The 21,714-nt window shown below is 40.9% G+C and overlaps 2 protein-coding genes, 2 long non-coding RNA genes and 1 pseudogene across 5 annotated transcripts; 2 read left to right on the plus strand and 3 right to left on the minus strand.

Annotated features, from left to right (window-relative positions):
• Window positions 1-203: 203 nt before the first annotated feature.
• LOC120555268 lies at window positions 204-4,427 on the minus strand (annotated as a pseudogene).
• A 1,213-nt stretch (window positions 4,428-5,640) lies between these two features.
• Window positions 5,641-16,108, minus strand: LOC120555265 (torsin-1A-like). Of its 2 annotated transcripts, none has more exons than XM_039793945.1 (5): window positions 15,815-16,108; window positions 8,161-8,426; window positions 7,901-8,076; window positions 6,133-6,257; window positions 5,641-6,033 (listed from the first exon to the last, which is right to left on the minus strand). In XM_039793945.1, exons 1-5 carry the CDS (start codon window positions 16,011-16,013, stop codon window positions 5,789-5,791), a joined length of 1,011 nt encoding a protein of 336 aa, XP_039649879.1. In that variant the 5' UTR covers window positions 16,014-16,108; the 3' UTR covers window positions 5,641-5,788. The 2 variants fall into 2 exon arrangements, with proteins under 2 accessions (XP_039649879.1, XP_039649878.1); XM_039793944.1 differs by lacking the exon at window positions 15,815-16,108 and adding an exon at window positions 9,372-9,659.
• An 83-nt stretch (window positions 16,109-16,191) lies between these two features.
• Window positions 16,192-17,524, minus strand: LOC120555266 (torsin-1A-like; the record flags this gene model as incomplete). The annotated part of the gene is given in 2 exon segments (XM_039793946.1): window positions 16,192-17,295; window positions 17,397-17,524. Coding segments are annotated over 2 exon segments (382 nt in total), but the record flags the coding sequence as incomplete, so codon positions are not given.
• A 588-nt stretch (window positions 17,525-18,112) lies between these two features.
• LOC120555269 lies at window positions 18,113-18,823 on the plus strand. Its single transcript, XR_005638667.1, has 3 exons — window positions 18,113-18,322; window positions 18,639-18,700; window positions 18,790-18,823. It is a non-coding gene; the product is annotated as an uncharacterized LOC120555269 (long non-coding RNA).
• A 1,057-nt stretch (window positions 18,824-19,880) lies between these two features.
• Window positions 19,881-20,381, plus strand: LOC120555267. The gene is made up of 3 exons (XR_005638666.1): window positions 19,881-19,932; window positions 20,035-20,184; window positions 20,325-20,381. It is a non-coding gene; the product is annotated as an uncharacterized LOC120555267 (long non-coding RNA).
• Window positions 20,382-21,714: the final 1,333 nt, after the last annotated feature.

The raw sequence follows: 21,714 nt of genomic DNA on the forward strand, positions 1-21,714 counted from the left end.
GGTGTACACATTAAAAATAAACAAATGCACAACAGTGAAATGCCATAGTTCTACAGACAGAAGGACACCCTGTTAAGTCATTAAGGGCTCTGAGGAAAAGCAAGAGACGCCTTTGAGACTCTCACCTGTGGTGTGACATAAAGCGGAGATCAAGCCCCCTTAATCACTTACAAAGGATGGCATTCCAGTCTTTTTATTTTTTTATTCAAGTGGCTGTTCTCTTTCATCAGCCTCCGCATTCAGTGTAAGCAATATGCAACATTGGAGAAGGCCTGCTGAAATCCTCCATGTGGCCACAAAGTCAGACAGAGAAACCTCTATAAAGACTTCCTCAGAGTTCAGTCAGCTCGACTTCCTCTCTTTAGTCATTTGGCTGACAGCGTTTCTCTCTTTTTTTTTAAAAGTGCACTAGTGGACAATAATGTCCGCATCCGAGTGTCCGTCAGATGCTGACATTATGTGTAGTAGTGCAACTTGTTCTCTATCGTCTTGCAGCCTTTGACAGAGAACACTCTCTCTCAGATTTGGGGAAATGGTTTACATCTCTGGCCACCTGGTCCATACGTTCTTATCTGGGCCGAAGTCCTTTGGCTTTCATCAGCGGCCATGGCACACTGGACTGCGTGCGGTACTCAGGGCAGAAGCGGGACGAAGAAGTCCCACCGAGGTTTTTGTCAATCAAACTTGTATGCCACAAGCCACCTATAGGAAGAGATGAACAGATACTTCCAGTAGTAGCGGAAATCAGTTCTGACTGAGGAATGACATACAAGTAATCCAGCGAAACAAAAGAAGTGTCGATTTCTTTTATACTCACTATTCTTGTTGTTGAACACTGAAAAGAGATAGCGTTTCCCAGGTCTTTAAGCTCAATCTCTTCCGATCCCGTGCTGCTTTCCAGAAATCTAAAGGATCTGTGTGATGCTCTCCCCTCCAGCATTACTAGGAGCAAAGATCGAATGCTGAAACATATTAGAATGTGCCTCTAATTGCGAAGCGACAAATGATTGCATTTCTGTGTCTTAAAGTGAGTCTCAAAAACATTGAAAGTTTTGAACACAGAAGAGTTTCTATATTTCACTGCATCTTTAGTTTTTAGGTCCGCAAATACTAGCTTTTAGCCCCAAGGCCCCCCCACGCACCAAATATAACTCAAAGGCTGCAAAGTGTTTCAAAACATTTCTCCATTGAACAACCTAGAGATTAATGTCAAATGCAAAGGAACTTCGCATTGTCAAGATTCTGCTAGAATTACATTTAATATCACTAAATTTAAAAGTGTAAAAAGGTGCACTATGAGTTCCTGCGTGGTTTCAGCGATTTCATTTTTGTCTCAAATCGTGGGCATCTTCTCCTTGATCTGCTAGCTGCCTGTCCCCTGACACACGTGAAGAAGCCCGGTCTCGGGAGACACGCGGGGGGGTAAGTGAAAGCGTCAAACAAACAGTAGAGGCACAGGCTGTACCCAAAATACAAGAAACCACTCCAGCCAATCACCGACAAGTTGGTTGGGGGAGAGGAGTGGGAGTTAGTGACAGTTAGTCATAGACAGTTAGCGGAAACATGAGGGGAGGGCGAGCTTGCTCTGTTTTCTTGGTATTTACTTGGAGCGTCAACAGAAGTGAGGTCATGCAGGAACTCATCGTGACCTTTAAGACAGCTAGCTAGACTATCTGTCCAATCTGGAGTTTTCTGTTGCCGACTAAAACAACCTTTGTTACCGTGTTCCACCAAAACAAGTTCCTTCCCGAGGCTATTTTGCAGCGGAACCCGTGGCTCCGCGCCTCCTCGGCCCCAAGGCGATTGTATTGGTAGTGCGCGTTAATCTCCCATCCCGGAATGCTGTGTGGACTAGCAATAGCAATGCGAGACTAGACTCAAGGGAATGCTTCGGCCTTCTTTTTTGTTTTCTTACCTGAGGAAGATGAAGATAGCTTTCCGATAAGAAATTCCATCCAGCTTGTGGTAGTAGTCCAGATGGGGCTTTATGCTGTCAATCAAGCCAGGTTGCATCTTGTCCATCTCATCAAAGATAAACATGGAGCGTTCACAGTTGGTGACATTGCCTTTGATCCACTGCTGTAGCTGAGTCTGAAGAGAGAAACAGTAACATGTTCATATAAAAACGGTCAAACAAGTAACAAGTAATGTCACTGGGATTCTAACTAATGTATGGATTCTGCCTGATCCGTTTGTGCCTTACCTTGTAGGTTTCCAATTTACTTGAATGTGGAAAGTGAAGTTCGGATGTGAAAGCATGAGCGAAGCTGCTGTCCATACCCTCTTTGTAAATGTTGTCAGCTATCAGCTTGCTAACAAAGTTCTTCCCGTGCCCGGTGTGCCCCGTGCAGAGGAAGCACCAGGGGCTTCTTCGGTTGTCGTTACTCATAAAATCCAGTCAAAGCTTTCAGGATGATGCGCGACCCAATGTGCTGTCCGAACAGTTTGCTTTCCAGGTCAACCTCCGAGACCTAAAGAGAGCCAGCAGAATTAGTGGCTGACTGAAACACCTATCTGAGCATCTGCCTTAGGAAATTGGGTCACATTTTACTTGAAGGTATCTACATAAGAGTGACAGGACACTGTCATGAGCGTGTCATAAACAATATAAACAAGTCATAAACGTGTATGACATAACGCTTCTGTCAGCAAGTGTCATTCAGATTTTTCTGAAGTTATGGTTATGGTTAGGGTTCATGTCACTCTTTTGTAGATACCTTAAGTAAAGTATGACCGAAATGTTTAGCCAATGTGGTAAGCCATTAAAATCTCGCCTTATCTCATGTCATGGTACATTTCTATTGTACTTTATTTTTAATTGATGTACCTCTTATTGTTTATTTCTGTTACTTTCTCTACTTATCTGTATTTATTTCGACTGTAACAACAGAGTTTCCCGGCAGGGATCAATAACAGCTTGCATCTTATATGGCTGTCTCGTGAGAAAGCGCTATCCTCTAAAAGTCAACGTTTAATGATCTCTGAAAAACGGCCCTGTTTTTCAGCATTGTGGCAATGCATTTTTTCAGTTAACACCAATTGGAGGTTTTAAATATGTCAGACCAGTGGAAAAATAATATATACAATATTTGCCTCTAAAATGTAGTGGATTAAAAGTACAAAGTTGCATAAAATTTGAAAAACACAAGTGCAGTAGGCTGCAAGTTTTAGAGTTGCAGAAAGATAGATAGATAGAAGATATCTAAAAGATAGAATTATAATTAAAAACTGTTCTTGAGTAAATGTAGTTGGTTTCTTTCCACCACTGTGCTCAGTTGGCCTTGGTTTTCAGATGAGGTGTCCCACCACAATAAAAACCCTTGAATGGCTGTATGTGACTGAAATCCTAAACTTAAACGGTGTGAAGGCTGTCCGAACGGGCTGCTGTTGATGAAATGTAAGAATATTTTACTCCGGTTCGGGTTTCGGGTTAGTGGATAAAAAGCACTCACGCCATGGCACTTTCACTTCATGTCTAGACTGCACGGTCACCTAAATAATTAGCGCTGCTGTTTTCCCCTATTAGTCCCATTAAATATACCTTCTATACACATCTAAATGCTCACCTGTTGCATTGAAGGCGATCCATTTCGAATCGCAACTTTCGTGTAAATAATTGTAGATAGTCCGCCCCAGAGCCGCACCGATACCTAGAACCACTGTTGTTGTGATCCGGCTCAAACGTGTTGACCAGCACACTGGCTGACGAAAAACGAGCAACGACAAATATAAGTTTGCCGCTTTCATTGTCGAAACCACTTGATTGCTGACATCAGTCCTTGTTGTGCCTAAAATAACCATAACACCACGGTACAAACCGCGCTAAACAGCAGGCTCTAACTAGCTAGCTAGCTAGCGTTAGCTTCTTTACAACGGGGAACTTCCTTACACGTCATAAACACTCGACAAACACGGTAAGCTTTGTTGGCTGTCTGTGTTCAACCCACAACACCAGAAACGTTTGACAATTTTGAAAGGCTAAACGGACATATTAAACGTATAACAGTTTGCTACAAGGTCGTGCTTAACGTGTTAGCTGGATACCCATGTGTTACCTGTCTTGTTGAAAGAAATCCACTCGGGTCGACAGCACGCGTTGAAATAATAGAAAATGTTCTAGTAGCTGGCTAAGAACCCGGTGAGGGCCGTGGCCATGCCTACCGCTATGCTGGTGCTGATAGGCTCCGATCGCCTCGATCATTTACCGGAGCAGACCAGCATCCACAGCAGCAGGACGTGCCTTCTCCGGGTTCATTTTTATGGGATCACTACTTCCCCATCAAACTTGGCTAAAAGGAAGAAGAAAAATAAAAAAAAAGTCCAGCGTGCCCGTGAGCGCTACAAATGGTTTGCCAGAAGCGGACTGAATAGTGCGGACTGCTGGCAGTGGAGGCGTTGTGGTTGTCATGCACACAGTGAGCTGACATGACGTCATAGTCCAAAGGTGACCGTCACCTGAAGCTAAATCCCACTTTTATTTCAAACCCATATTAATTCATTAAATTTTATAATAAATCTCGCGGAACCTGCCTGGAAAATTAATATCGATGGCTGCACAAATCAAAATTTCCCGATTCCCCCATACTTAAGTTTTTGATAGATAATTTTTTATTAGCCTAATGATCTAGAACCACATTACTAAGAAAGTGTATTTGCCATTCATCATTATAGCATCAATACTATTTGGTTATATATCTAGTATATACTTTTAAAATGCTATCTATTTTTTTTTTTCTACGTTTTCTTCATCTCCTGTTTTTAATCTGGCATCTAGGCTACCCTTCTGAGGTTATGTGAAATCCATGATGACTTTGTATCATCTTCTTAATAATAATTAAAAGAGGATAGATCCCACTATGATACCGGGTTTTATTTTATTTTTTTATTTTAACATAATCACACATCACATTTTATTCTTAGAGACTCTTACTGGAGTCTCTAAGAATACAATTACTACACCTACACATAAACATTGGACCAATCTCTGCCCTGGACAAACATGGACATACACCCCACCAGCTAAACAAACTACAGGTAGGTTGTACATTTAAAGGGATAATTATTCCAGTCCAATGTAAGGATATTTATTTACAATATTGACTTCCTCTCCTCAGTCATTTTGACTGAAAGTGTTTTCTTTGATAAAAAAGTGCACATAATAATTCAATTCAATTCAATTTTATTTATAGTATCAAATCATAACAGAGTTATCTCGATACACTTTACAGATAGAGTAGGTCTAGACCACACTCTATAATTTCCAAAAACCCAACAATTACAGTAATTCCCTCAAGAGCAAGCATTAGCAGTGGCTGTTGCCGACAGTGGCAAGGAAAAACTTCATTTTAGGAAGAAACCTCGGCAGACCCAGGACTCTTGGTAGGTGAGTGTCTGACCGGGGCCAGTTCGGGGGTGTGATGAACAGTGGCAATAATAGTCACATTAGAAGATAATGGAACAGTGACTTGAAGGTAGTCGTTGTAGTTCATGTCATAGCAGGGCACATTGTGTCATACTGCAGTAGTGCAGTCTCCTACCGGATCCTGACTACTCTGTGCATAATCAAGCAAACAGCAATTGCGGGATGTAACGTGGTGCTGCAGAGCATGGGTGGATGCAGCGGCTGTCCGCAAGGGACGCAGCAGGATGCAACAGGACGCAGCTGGGCATTTCAGGGAATCGTAAGAGCATAGCTCTGCGCAATTCCCTGCAAAAGAAGAAACATAAGGACTCCGGGGAGTAAACTCCCCAGAGCTAGGTAATCATATGCATCCATCAGATATTAGCATTAGATGTAGTTGTGATATCTTGTACATATCGTCTTGCAGCCACTGACAGAGAACACTTTTTCAGATTTAGGAAAATACAACAAATCTTTGGCCACTTTGTCTGCCACCTTCTGGTCTGGATGAAGTCCTTTGGCTTTCATCTCAGCCATGACACACTGAACGACGTGCCGGTACTCCAGAGGCAGGAACGGGACAAAAAAGTCCACCAGGTTTTTGGTAATCAAACCTGAATGCCCCAAGCCACCTACATGAAGAAGATTAAGAGATACCAGCAGTAGTGGGCAAAAAAGTCAAAGTAGAAGAATGGAATATTTGTCTGTGTGACAAAAAAAAGTCTACTCACTATTGCTGTTGAATACTGATGAAGAGAGCCCTGTTTCCAGATCGTTTAGTTTGATTTCTTCTCGATCTCGTCCTGCTTTCCAAAAATCTAAAGCTGTCTGTGTGATGCTCTTCCCTCCAGCATTGCTAGAAAGAAGATCAGAAACAGTAAAGTATACCCAAAGTACAATGAAATAATATCTTTTTTAAAGCTACATTGTGTAAGAATTTATCCCATCTAGCGGTGAAATTGTATATGACAACTAACTGAATTATACTTTCTAGCCCCTCCCAATCCTACGGTGGCGGTATTATTCCAAGAAGTACGACTTTGTCCGTGAGTGTTCCTTCCAGTGTAATAATAGTTTTACGTTTTTGTTATTTTGGTACAATTTCATGGCTAACATCAGCTATCAGGTTCCCAAACGAATGCAAGCTAATGTTAGTAAAATATCAGGTTGATCCTCCATCTTCAACAGGCTTTCAAATCTGCCGGCAGTTTCGTGTAATCTATCCCTGGCATTCGTCACGGTGCCACTGAGTGTAAAAGCGCGAAAGGTGGAGATATGTCCCTCTTTGGCTAATGTATTTTAAAGATGGAGGCACAACATGGCAGAATACAAACAAGCGACTCGCTCGTATGTATTCTGAATGATTCTGAATGGGAGATTCTACGCTTACGAGAATACTTTGATTAGTTGGTGGAAGTAATTACACATGAATGAGCACATATTTGTGAAAGAACAAAGTTTTTTTTTTGCTAAGAATCAAATCAAAACATTACACAATGGAGCTTTAAACAGGACAATAAACAAATGAAAAATAAAACCTTGGGCTGACATTAATGAAACATGTTTCTATCAAGCAACAGCAGCATTTTAATGCTGTTCTGTGTCCTCGTCAAGTAAATCTCTTAAAACACTGAAAGTGATGGTTAATAATGCAAAATGTGCTCTGCAGTGTATTGATGTCTGTATTACACTGTACTGTTTTCTATGTCACTCCTCTGTTGGATTTTCATCATGGAGGTTTTCTGCATCAGCACATCAAGTGTAGTGGTGAAAGATGAAAGTATAAGCAAACCCACAAGGCAATAAAAAAAGGTCTTGATTAGCAGAAACCATGTAAATCAGCCAAAAACAAGTTGCAAAACAGCTTTTCTGTCATTTATGACAGCATTACAATTTCTAAAACTGTAAAAAACATCTCTCTCCAAGTGATTCTTTTCAGGAAGCTCACAATAATAGTATGCTCAGACTGGCCAGGAATATTTAAAATGACTCCTCACATGTTTTGCACAGAGAATATCAGCTTCTGCCTTCAAACAGACGCTTTAGAGTTCATTCTTTCAATCGCAACAGACTTAAAAACTCTTTTTATACATCAATCTATCCTATTGTTAAACCAGCTACTTTAAATCCAGTGAAATATTTATTCAGGGTTATAAGTCTCCAAGACCTTGTCTGTGTGTATGTTCATGTCATTTTCTGTTGTTATACATGTATGCTTTGTTTCCTTACTTGGGTGTTTATATCATTTGTGGTAATGTTTTATGTATGTCTTTTGGTGCTATTCATATTATGTATGTCTGTATGTATATCTATGTCCTCTTTTTAAATGAGCTACCCAGGGATGCAAAAAGAATTTCAGCACTGGCTGACAATAGAAGTCGTATTGTATCGTATCGTATCCCCGCTGTTTACATAAACATTATAATTCCTCAGAATCTTGTCACTATTATGTTTTTTTCTTCCCCAGATTGCCCCCCCCCCTTCTGTTGTTCAAATAACCTGAGAAAGATGAAGATGGCTTTCCGATAGGAAACCCCATCCAGGTTGTTGTGGTACCCCAGGTACGGCTTTATGCTGTCAATCAAGCCAGGATGCATCTTGTCCATCTCATCAAAGATAAACATGGAGCGTTCACAGTTTGTGACATTGCCTTTGATCCACTGCTGTAGCTGAGTCTGAGGAGAAACAGTGGCATACTGAATTCATAGTTCAAACAGAAGAATGTCACTGTGTTTTAACGTGTCTACTTTTTATCATACCTTGTAGGTCTCAAATTGACTTTGAAGTGGGAAGTGAAGTTCAGATGTAAGCACATGAACGTAGCTGCTGTCCATTCCTTTCTTGTAAATATGGGCAGCAATCAGCTTACTAACAAAATTCTTTCCTGTTCCACTCGGCCCGTGCAGAGAGAGCACCAGGGGCTTCTTTGGGTTGTCATCTCTCATGAATCCATTCACAGCTTTCAGGATGACGCGTGATGCAATGTGCTGTCCGAACAGTTTGCTTTCCAGGTCAACCTCGAAACCTAAAGAGTGCACAGCAGAAAGTCAACAGGATAGTTCTAACTTAATTGAAAATGTAATGACATAACCCAACAGCTCACTGCCTTCAGAAACAGAAAGCATACACTACAATGACATCACAAATATCAAATAAAAAAAAAATCAAATAGAGTAGCCTACATGGATAAAGTGTTTTACAAGCTTTCTTATTCTTGATCTGACACAAAAATAATTTAAACAGTGCCTGAAGGGGTCAAACTTTTATTGTCCAACCTGTCTTACCCTCCTCAGTTAGATTTTGGTTTTGAAGGTAAATAATCACTTAAAGGTCCCATGACATGCTGCTTTGTGGATGCTTTTATATAGACCTTAGTGGTCCCCTAATACTGTATCTGAAGTCTCTTTCCCAAAATTCAGCCTTGGTAGATAGATAGATACTTTAATCATCCCAAAGGAAATTTTAGGCATCCAGGAGCTTAGACAACCATAACACAACAAACACACACACACACACACACACACACACACACACACACACACACACACACACACACACACACACACACACACACAATATATACACATATAAATTTAAGAGTGACAGGACACTGTCATGGACGTGTCATAAACATTATAATGTCATGAACGTGTCATAAACATTATAAACAAGACATAAACGTTTATGACATAACGCTTCTGTCAGCAAGTGTCATTCGTTTTTGTCATAAAAGTTATGGTTATGGTTCATGGGTTATGTCACTTACTCAGATACCTCCCAAATTTATTACCGGAAATGCTGTTGAGGAAATGTAAGAATATTTTACTCCGTTTCGGGGTAGGCTAGTGGATAAAAAACACTCACACCATATGCCACTTTCACTTCATGTCTAGACTGCACGGTCACCTAAATAATTAGCGCTGAGTTTAGTTTCATTAAATATATCCTCTATACACATCTAAATGCTCACCTGTTGCATTGAAGGCGATCCATTTCGAATCGCAACTTTCGTGTAAATAATTGTAGATAGTCCGCCCCAGAGCCGCACCGATACCTAGAACCACTGTTGTTGTGATCGGCTCAAACGTGTTGACCAGCACACTGGCTGACGAAAAAACGAGCAACGACAAATATAAGTGTGCCGCTTTCATTGTCGAAACCACTTGATTGCTGACATCAGTCCTTGTTGTGCGTTAAAACAACCATAACACCACGGTAGACTACAAACCGCACTACTCCAGCAGGCTCAACAGTGCTTTAAAATATGTGAAGTGGGAGGTCCCGGAGCGCAGGGGGGGTGGATCCGGCGACTCAAAACGGGGGTTGGAGGTAAAGGAACAAAACAAAAAATTACACTGCCTTATAGCTTCTCTGAGAAAAAAAACCTAAACAACGCTGTGTGTGTACATCAGGGCAATGTTTATTTTTTTATTTCAGAACATGCACTGCATCGGTGCGAAATGTGAAAAAAAAAAATACACTGCAACAATCGTTTTCACAAGCAGCAATTATCCATCGGACTGTTAAATTAACCAAAAAACACCGTGGTCTCCACATTCTTGATCGGCAGAAACGGTTTTTGTTTGGGATCCGACTTGAAAAAGTTAAGCAAACTTTGTTGTCCTTTTGTCATTTTTCCCCCTGAGTGAAATGAGACTATAACAACAATCTCAACCAGCACAAGCGCTTGTGTCACTTGAAGCGCATCGCCGTGCTGTTGAAGTGCCTCCCCTCCCTCCGTCCCTCTCCCCCCTCCGTCTCACCCTGAAAATTCACCTCAAAACGCATCGAAAATGCAAACACAAGATTTGTGTGGAACTTCAATGGGGGATAAAGACTAACAAGACAGACAACAACATTGAACACTACACAAACAGTAGGCTAGTTTTTTTTTTTCATTTAGGCGATTAATTTTTCATAGTGACACAGGAGGTGCCGGATCCAATAAAAAAGTTTCCGGATCCAACGTTGGAGGAGCCCATGACTTATAGGAGGAGCCGGAACATGTTCAAATTAAGCCCTCCCAGATAACAGTCATTGAAATGTTAAATCAACATTCCTTTGTCAACATTAAGTCATTGAAACAACATCAAAGGCTGATGTTGACTCTACATCATTTTGCACCGTTTCAATATTCAATATTGAAACAACATTGAAATCCTGTCCATAGATCAACGGAATTGCAATGGTATTTCAATTATCAGGAATATTGAAACAATGTTGAAATTTCAACTGAACTAAGGATCAACGTGATTTCAATGGAATTTCAATCATTATTAAGCCATAGAAAAGTATTGCTAGGCATTCGAAAATGTAATGCCCTAAATTAAGTAAGGGTTAATGCCCGACGAGGTGTCCATTGTCAGGTATTAATGGACGACGGCGCGGCGTGAACCGAAGTCGAAGTCCATTAATACCTGACAATAGACACCTCGTCGGCATACCTGGCTGTCAAGTTTTGGATTTGAAAATAAGGGAAATTTTCCGGCGCCCACCGCAAGCAGTCCCACCACCCCAACCAAGCTCCAGTATCCCTTACATTTTAAGACAGGTGTACAAGAAAGCTAAAATCACCACTTGATGCAGAATGCTGAAAGCATTTACAATTTATATCATTGCTTGTCTTTACATTTTATTTTCATTCCACACATTCTTTTCATTTCATATTGCTTTTCTTTACTCTTTTAGTGAGTTATTGTATAAATTTGTTGCAGACTTTGCATTCTTTAAGATTGTTTTGGAAGGAGTGATTTGTGGGCGGGGCCAGAGTGGTTTACAGAGTGGTTTACATGAAGCAGAGCGCAAAAGAGTTCTGTTGTTTAACGTCATCCTATTCTCTGTAACAATCTTTCGTACCATACTAAACCCCCTTTCTCAACTTGCATTGCTATGCGGGAATGCATATTACGCCTTCATAAGTTTTGGCAGTGCACGTCTCTCCGCAGGCGTCCATCATCCGTCTCTGTTTTTTTGTTTTTTCCCGCGTGTTGTCATCTCATCATCTGACCTCACAACTAAACAAATCGCGACAACTGCCATCTACAGTATCTGTAGTACGCTACTGCAGGTGGCGATATCGCAGGCGAGGCGTGACAGAGCTCGAATATTGGGAATGTTTTTTTTTTACTCCCCGGACCGGGGTATTATTTTTTAATAACGCAGGTTAAAACGCAAGAAATTACGGGAAAATACTAATAGCCGGAGGCAACGGGGGGGGGAAAGAAGGGTAAAAAACTCGGGACTTTCCGGCCAAACGGGATACTTGACAGGTATGCTCGTCGGGCGTTAACCCGCTTATACCATGGTCACTTGCCAAATAACATATTTTTAAAACATTAGTTCATATTTTAATTAGTTTTACAATCGAAATCTAAAGTTTATCCAAACAATAACTCCGTCTCCTGGTTACGCCTGACGGCTAATATACCTGGAACAATCATTCCCATTCATCTGGAGCCGGTTGCACCAACAGGGCTTTACTAAGCCTGGTCCTAACTGCTAAGTAGGTCTTAGTTAAGACCAGTCTTAAGAGTTGACCTAACGTCTGTTGCGCCACCCAAACTTAAGCCTAGGCTTAACTATGCCTGGTCTTAGCGTCCATGTGTTGTTGACCAGCAGCGTGCGTTGCTAGGTTACGCTGTAACGTTGCTAGGTTACGCTGTAAACTATCTTCCGCTGTTTTGTTAACTTGTAACGTTAGCCGGTATCAATGGAGGAGCAAAGAAAAGAAAAGAAAATTTCACCGACATTGAGATGCAAAGTTAATAGAGCTGTACAGTCAGCACAGACTCACACTGACTGCCAAGCAATCAAATACAATAACAAACAAGAAAAACAAACAACATGGAGACAGATAACAGAGGCGATTAACAATTGCTCTGACTCGGCTGCCTTCGGACAGAAAGCGATGTAAGAAAGAAGTGGAAAGACCTCCTGAGCAAAGCAAAAAAGATTTGTCTGCAAAAAACCCCCCACCGACCGGGGGGTCCTCCCCCAAAATCTTCCGTGTACAGTACCATCATTGTGGATATCTTTGGAGAGGATTCCCCGGCTTTTATTGGTTTGGTCGGTGCGGAAAGTGGCGGTACCGACATGGAAGAAACTGCTGTCTCTCCAGAGATGGATGTCGATCACTCAAGCGAGAGTGTGATTTGTGAAGGTGTGTATATATATTAGAGTAGCCTAGAATAACAGTTTTAGTAGTTGTCTTATAACAATAGGCATATGACATATTATCTGTATTTTTAGACTCGATGGAGGACCCAGTCACTCCACAAAGTTCTCACGAACACAGCAGCGGTGCACCGCCGGTGAAACGGATGAGGAGGCTGGATAATCTTCAGCAGACACTTCTTGAGAAAGAAATTGTTAGAGTGGAGACTGAAACAAAAAAATTACAGACCGAGCAGGAAAAGTTGGAACTTGAAAAACAAAAGATATTGTTAGAAATACAGTTGCTCCAACAACAGATAAACAGGTCATCTTCGCCTTCTTCCCTGCTGCAGAAGGATGGGCGGTCTTTTGTAATTCTGTAAATAAGCCTAATGGCAAAATTTGTGTACAATGAATCAATGACAAATAAAAAAAAAGTTTATTATAGACCAACTGGACTTTCTTTGTGGCTTATTTTTATGGTTTACAACCTGCAGATAATTGGCAGAATTATTTGTAACATTTATAAAGCATTAATAGTGCTATGCGGACTAGTCTCCCGCCATCGTCATGCCCTGCATGGTCCACAGGGTCGACACCTTCCTCCCGAACCGGTGATGGTGTTGCCTAGGAAGAGGGATCCTCTTGGTGACACAGATGTTGTGGAGGACAGTGCACGCTGCTATTACGGTGCGACTCGCTCAGGGTGCATCCGCATCTCTCCATGAAGACAATGAAACCTAGAAAAAATAGTCAATGATTAGCCTACTGTAAAACCTAAATGTGTCACTTTTTACTATTGATAAATGAGCAAAACTTGGTCACTAAATATTTATGCGGTGGATTTGTGGACATTAATCATATCTCCAACAGTGTTTTGAAACGCACCATTTGCATAAAAACGTAGCGCTATTAACAGCTGTAACGCTGGTGTCAATGCTGCGTTGTGGTTCGATACATACTGTAAGTCGGGTGACAGCTCTTCAACAAGTTCATATATATCCCTCCGACAGAATCGAAACCTCTCTATCAGCTCCTCATCATTGTATATGTCCAATGGATTGCTTCTGTCCCTAATAACTCTCTCCGTCTAAAAGCCCGCTCATTGTAAAATCTGTGTATAGAGCGCCATGTCTATAGGCTACTGTCTTTAGTTATGTGGTTACAAAGTGGTTACTATAGAAACATTATCTATCGGATAACGGCTATTAACGGCCTAGATTTTGAATTACGCCTGCTACTGACTAGGTGTAAGATTTTACCGGTCTTAGCGAGAAGAGGACTTAAGCCTGGACGGTGCAACTTCGTAACTTTTAGGTCGGACTTAGAATGCTGAGTTAAGACCTACTTACCTTAAGACGGCGTAAAGCCCTGTTGGTACAACCGGCTCCAGGTTCTCATGCAATGCAAACGTTGTTCTCTCCACCAGGAATTAGGAAGAACCTTAGATACGACTTGCTTCACCTTAGCAACCGGAGATATTTATATAGTCCGCTCAGCTGATAGAACCCTTCAGTTTAGCTACGAGCCAGAAAGCTAACGCTATGCTAGCAAGATGTTCAGAGGACGATTTGGAAATAATAAATCCACATTTCCTTATTGATTTAATGTAGCTAGCACATTCATTTAGAACAGCAAACAGTCCGTTTCACCGAACTCCTTTAGTAGGTGTCCTACATCACTTTTTAATGGACACCATGCAGCCAATCAGAATCGAGTATTCACCCAGACCATGGTATAAAAGCCTATAATGAATATCCTGCTTTATCTACAGCCAGGATGTTAAAAAGTGATGGAACATTTGAAAGCTTGTATGCCTATAGCCTAAAACACTGACCACACCACACTGATTAAGGTAAAAACAAATTCATTTTATTAGCCTTATTTCATTATTTGTCCTCTTTAGCATAGTTACAGCTCATGGTCCTCTGACGTCTGACTGGTTTGTCGTCCAGTCCATCCTGCCCGGTCTGACGCATAGCGCAGCCACTTTTGCACAGCCTGGGCAAAAGTAAATTGGGTGACGGCGGCTGTCCCCATCTGCTGTGTAAGAGCATCTAAAACAGAAAATACAAGCACAATGCAAAAAAAAAAAATAGCCTTTAAGTTAAACAGAACACCCACATATGCACACTTGGAAACCAATTCACTAGGCCTAGTATTTTTCAATGATCGGATATGTGCATGGGTTTATTCGAAAAGGTAGGCAAAAAGGACAAGCTTGCGAACACCTTTCATAAGGAAAATTTCTGAGGCCTCCCCCCCCCAGGAAAAACACCAACACACACACACAAGAAGGTTACCTTTTTACTTGCTTCAGTCCCTCCTGCAGGTGATCGCTCTTTTTTTCCCTCTCCGCCTGGCATTTTACTCTCTACAAACACATTACAACACAATTAGAGCAACAAATACTGTCACATCCTTGCCAAACATCAGTTCAAAATGGATTTTTATGCTAAGACTAGCGCTAGCTAAAGTTAGCTAGTATTAGCAAACATGACCGAATTCTAAAAGTTGTCCTCAGCAAAATCCAAAAGCAATAATGCAACTACAAATGGAAATTCAGTCATATCCAATAATTTCCTTGCCAAAACATTTCCCACTTCATCTGTATCATATTCTAAGACTAGTTACTGCTAGCTAACGCTAGCTAATGTTAGCTAACGCTAGCTAACATAAATCATTAGCTATTTTTTAAAGTTGTCTTTTGCAGAATCCAAAAGCATGATGGACACTAACCATAATGTTAATGAGTAACAGTATTTGATTTAGTACAATTAATTCATATCAAACATTGCAGAACATTACATATTAAGCAAGCTTACCTGAGTATTCACCCCAAGTGTCCAGAAATGAGATGTGTCCGGTGCAGTACGTTGGTCTACCACCCGATGATCTCCCGGTCAACCAAAAATCATATCATATTTCCCGTTCAACTATATATCAATGCATTTTCAATCATATTTCCCGGTTAACTATCAATGCATTTTCAATCATATTTCCCGGTCAACTATCAATGCATTTTCAAAAATATTTCCCGGTCAACTATATTTCGATGGCTTTTCAACAACAGGTCGTTTCCCGGTCAACTCTAAATCAATGACTTTTCAACACATTGGCAATATCGGTTTCATTGATATGGTAGGCCTAATGGAGATTCAACATTTATTTTGCATTGAAATTTCAATATCAACCATAATGATGACTCAGATGGAAAATCAATATTCAATGTTGGGTTGCTGTCTGGGCTATGTGCGTTGCCTGTCTTGTTGAAAGAAATCCACTCGGGTCGACAGCACTCGTTGAAATAATAGAAAATGTTCTGGTAGCTGGCTAAGAACCCGGTGAGAGCCGCGGCCATGCCTACCGCTATGCTGGTGCTGATGGGCTCGATCGCCTCGGTCATACCGGAGCAGACCAGCATCCACAGCAGCAGGACGTGGCGCTTCTCCGGGTTCATTTTTATGGAATCACTACTTCATCAAACTTGGCTAAAAAGAAAAGAAGAAAAAAAGTCAGCGTGCCCGTGAGCGCTACAAATGGTTTGCCAAAGCGGACTGAATAAATAGTACAGCCTGCTGGCAGTGGAGGCCTTGTTTTTTTTTTTTTTTTAAATCTTTACGATACAAACAGTACAGCATAAACAATTACTCATTAATACAGAAAAAACACATTAGTGAAGTGGAGGTGCTGTGGTTGTCATGCACACAAGTGGAGGCGCTGTGGTTGTCATGCACACAGTGAGCTGACATGACGTCAGAGTCCAAAGGTGACGTTCACCTGAAGATAAATCCCACTTTTATTTCAAGCAATGTTAATTCATTGAATTTTATGATAAGTCTCATGAGCCTTCCTGGAAAATTAATATCGATGGCTGCACAAATCAAAATTTGCCAAGTCCCCCATACTTAAGTTTTTTGATAGATTATTCTTTTATTTAGCCTAATGATCTAGAACATATTATAACTAAGAAAAGTGTATTTAGCATTCATCATTATAGCATCAATATTATTTGGTTATCTATCTAGTATATACTTTTAAAATGCTATCTATTGTTTTTATTATTTCTTACGTTTTCTTCATCTCTGGTGTATCATATTCTTAATAATAATAAAAAAGAGGATAGATCCCACTATGATAGCCAGATATTTTATATTTTATTTTAACATAATCACAACATCCAAGACCTATCTATCATATATTTTCATAATCATATGCTATTATGCAGTTCTCACCAGTGGTCCAACAACCACTACATTAATATAAAATGACTACACCTACACATAAACATTGGACCAATCCCTGCACTGGACAAACATGGACACCCACCCACCAGCTAAACAAACTACAGGTAGGCTGTAGGCCTACATTTAAAAGGATAATTATTCCAGTCCAATGTAAGGATATTTATTTACAATATTGACTTCCTCTCCTCAGTCATTTGGCTGAAAGTGTTTTCTTTGATAAAAAAATAATCATATGCATCCATCAGATGTTATCATTAGATGTGTGATATCTTGTACATATTGTCTTGCAGCCACTGACAGAGAACACTTTGTCAGATCTAGGGAAATAATACACATCTTTGGCCACTTTGTCTGCCTTGTTCTGGTCTGGATGAAGTCCTTCGGCTTTCATCTCAGCCATGACACACTGAACGACGTGCCGGTACTCCAGAGGCAGGAACGGGACGAAGAAGTCCACCAGGTTATTGGTAATCAAACCTGAATGCCACAAGCCACCTACAGGAAGAAGATTAAGAGATACTAGCAGTAGTGGGCAAAAAAAAAAATCAAAGTAGAAGAATGGAATCTTTGTCTGTGTGACAAAAATGTCTACTCACTATTGTTGCTGTTGAATACTGATAAAGAGAGCGCTGTTTCCAGATCGTTTAGCTCGATCTCTTCTCGATCTCGTCCTGCTTTCCAAAAATCTAAAGCTGTCTGTGTGATGCTCTGCCCTCCAGCATTGCTAGAAAGAAGATCAGAAACAGTAAACACATTATTAGAATTAGCCTTATTTGTATCACATTTCATTCATCATATATTAAACAATACATAATGTTGCTGTTAAGCATTGATAGTAGTATAAAGATGGCGGTTTTGCGCGTGCATGTGTGACGTCATCTCACACGCACACGCAAACCTGCCATGCCAACTGATGATATGACGTGCGTGATGGCCCGCGCCGCGTCGTTACTCGCGATGCCATCTAGTGGCTGAATATGTTAGTGCATCTAATCCGTCGAAGCTGCGCGCGCATCTAGCGGATGTGATGACGTCAGCGGTCGAACGCGCATTCGCGAAGCGCCCATCTAGTGGCCGAATATGGTAGTGCATCTAGCGGATGTGATGACTTGGTTCCGTGGTGCGTACGCCTCCTGCAACGAGGGTCTTGTGGCCTTGAGCTGAGGTGGCCTCTCAACCCGCCGAATGAGGTCACTCTGTCGTACTACCTGGGGGGTTTGCACACTTTTAGCTTTTCTGCTAGCTAGCTAGCTTACTACCACGTTTTTCCACAATCAATACCGGTGAGTTTTTTGTGAGAAAAAAAAAAGAGGATCCTTTTTCAGCAGTGCACTGTTTAAAAACCCTTGTTTCATGCTAGCTGTCTCTTTTTTTAGATGCTTTTTCTAGCTAGTCTGGTAGCTAGCTAGATAGCTACCACGTTTTTCCTCATCAAAAAAAAAACCCCTCTGGAGTTTCACTTTTAATTCTTCTTGGTGAAAGCAACGCAGGTGTTTCGTTTTTTCAGCAATACCTACTAGTGGTAAGTAAATTTAAAAGCACCTCTTGTGTTTAAGGATGTTCAAAGATATTTAATTCATTCAGTCATTCATGAATTAGCTAAAACTTTGACCGTGTGTTCGTAATGCGCGAGGTGTGTTACCCATAGGCGATAGTAAAAAACCGTGTTAGCCCAGTGGTTAGCTTGTAAATGTGAGGTCTATTGTTGGGGGTGTTAAATCGTCATAAAGGGGGTGGTTTGTGGTGTTTAAAACCCCTTGTTTTCAAGGCTGACTGCTCACTTTTTACCTGCAGTTTTTAGCTAAGGTGCTAGCTAAAATTTTCCCTCGTTTTCTCAGGCTTCCTCAACAAATACCTCTGAAGAAAAGAGGATTCGTTTCTACAGAAATGGCTGCGTTTGGTGAGTAAATTTAAAAAAAAACTTATTGTAAGGTGTTTAATTCATTCAGTCATTTGTGACTTAAAAGTTTTTTTTGTTGTATAATGCAGTTTGCGTCATTAGGTGATTTTACAAAGAGCTGGGACAATGTGGCTGTGTTAGTTGATGAAACACTTATACCACAAGGTAAAAACCTATAAATATATTATACACTACAGCATTAATTGATTTAGTACTGTGTTTTCATTAATTTTTTGTTTTTGTTTTTTAAAAAGAGCTGTGTAGCCCGATCCTACAGACCCCAACACACCGGAACATAAAACAAAAGGTCCTTCTAATAAGGAATAAGAACGTTGGAAACAGGTATTTATGGGGCTATTTATCTCTTTCAGGCTGTAATATTTATTACTATTTAATTTATCACCGTGTTTCTAGTCCTCTAATATATATATATATTCTGTGTCTAGACAATCTGGTTTCCTGAACAAAGGATCCGTAAGGGTGATGGCTACTCGATAGCACATAGGGCTGAAATCAACCATGATTAAAAGGCCGTGTGCTTCTCTAAACCTCTCTGTGAAAGCTGCTACCCCTAAAAACGTTCACCGCATCGTAAGCATAAGAAGCAATTTATTGAGGTGGAGTTGAAAAGAAAAACGGTAAAATGCTGTGTTGTATAAAAAAAATAATCTAATGCATCTAATCTAATGCTTATTACAGCCTGAGCCATACCAGAAAGGCTTCCCACCAAAAGACGGTAACCATTCCTTTGTTCCGGTTTCATCTTACCCGGCCACTGTATCTTATGATCCTAACACAGTTGCAGAGGGTAGAAACCCTTTGTATCTAGCAGAATATATTTACATGTGTTATAAAAGCTTTTTAAATAAAATGTATATGTTGTTAAAGGCCCTTTCCTTTGTTTTAGCAACTAAAGGCTACGGAAGACTTAGTTTCATTGTATTTGACGCCTGAGGACGATTTCACACAGCCACCCCCATGGAGCAGAAACGGATGTCTACACAAGCCTAAGAAGGGATCTAAGAAGAGATCTATTGAGGTGAATTGAAAAGAAAAACATGAAAATAGAGTGTTGTATTTAAAAAAAAAAAAAAAAAAAAATTTCTAATCTAATGCTTATTACAGCCTGAGCCATACCAGAAAGGCTTCCCGCCAAAAGACGAACCATTCCTTTGTTCCGGGTCTCATCTTACCCGGCCACTGTATCTTATGATCCTAACACAGTTGCAGAGGTGAGAACCCTTTTGTATCTAGCAGAATATATTTACATAGTGTTATAAAAGCTTTTAAATAAAATGTATATATTGTTAAAAAGGGCATTTCTTTTGTTTTAGCAAGTAACGACGACCGAAGACTTAGAGTCCTTGCATTTGTTGTCGTCTAAGTGTGATTTCACACATAGTACACCAAAGCCCTGCCACCCCACGAGTGACTCCATTGAGAGGGGACAAAAGGACACCCCTTTACAAAAGACATCTGATGAGGTGTGTGGGTGTGTGTCTGTGTTGTGTGTGCGTGTGTGTTGTGTGTGTGTGTGTGTGTGTGTGTGTGTGTGTGTGTGTGTGTGTGTTATTGCTTGTGGCGTCTTTATTTAACCAGAAAAAATATGTTGTTATACCTCTAGACAATCCATGCCGTAGAAGCCGGAGAAGGGTCTGAAGACACAGGACTAACAGCGCAGCTCCTACACCCCCAATCAACCAAATCGGCTAGCTACAGCAGAAGGGTGGTGAAGACGCCGGAATAGCAGAGAACACCACTTACAGCCCATCAATCGAGTCAGGCATCTTTGCAGGTGTTCCCTGAATATAATGTAGGTGCATACCTCTTTAACTGTATCTATAGCACAGAGGAAGGATCCGACCATGTCAGCTGTATACCACACACCTCTGTCATAACGGTGTCAGATAAAAAGTGTAACAGGGGGAATACATCAGTAACCAATCCTGTAAATGTATTAGAGGTTAACGTTCCATTCCTTGATAAGCAAGCAGTGCCTAATTATAATACTTACAACCAGTTTGAACACTGTGGGGCACTAGGAGGTCCTGAGCAGGTGACATTGCTTCAGGGTGAAGAGCTTTTTGAGTATTGTGTCAACACTACACCTCAACAACCTGCGTCAGATGGCAATTATAAACAAATACAATCAGAATTAGCCGTTTCGAAAACAAAAACGATGCTCTTATGAATAAATTAGATGTCTTGCAAACAGCTACACACAATTGACTGGTTTGGTCACAGACTTCGGAACTACGCTGGCCAGCCAGGTCAGAGCTAACACGCATTTGGTTGATTTGGTCACAGGTTTTGGCACCACGGCTGGCAAATCAGGTCCAGCTCTCTAATACGCTGATTGTACCTATGATAGTATGCCTTAAAAGACTATGAATATGCCCCACAGTAAAAAAACAGGCTATAGTCTGTGTACAATATAAAAAAATTTAAAAAAATTAAAAAGAAAATGCCACAGCCACCCAAAAAACAAAAAATCTGAACCCTTAGGTGTGTGTGCGATAGTAGTGACGGAGGAACTAGAGATCGCCATGCGAGGACGATTACACAAGAGCAGTAAGCAATCCTCAGGATTTTGCACGTTTGTGTGCTATACATGCCAAAATATTCAAGCCTGGGCCCAATCTATGCCTAGTGCTAGCGCTAGTGAAAGCACCAGTGAGAAAACACAAGAATTAGATAGTCCGTCCCTGAACAGTTGTCACATAATGGTCCTTCAGATGTGTATTCCAGCAATACACCGTCCAATACAGACGCTACACAATCATCAAATACAGACCCCCAGACATAGATCAGAGTAATAAGAGACCTGCATGTTTTCGCAAGTGTTCAGCCGTCAAAACGATCCTGTACAGATGAACAGACCGGTCCCCAACCGTCCCAGCGCTTATAGTACCCCTCCATCACCCACAGAAAATCCTCGGGTGGTGTGCAGTGTGGTCGCGGGGCGTTTCTAAGGTAACATCCGAAATAGCATCCAGACAGATACCCCTTTTAAT

The sequence above is a fragment of the Perca fluviatilis genome, unplaced genomic scaffold, assembly GCF_010015445.1.
Source record: "Perca fluviatilis unplaced genomic scaffold, GENO_Pfluv_1.0 PFLUV_unplaced_scaf_59, whole genome shotgun sequence".
NCBI lineage: Eukaryota > Metazoa > Chordata > Actinopteri > Perciformes > Percidae > Perca > Perca fluviatilis.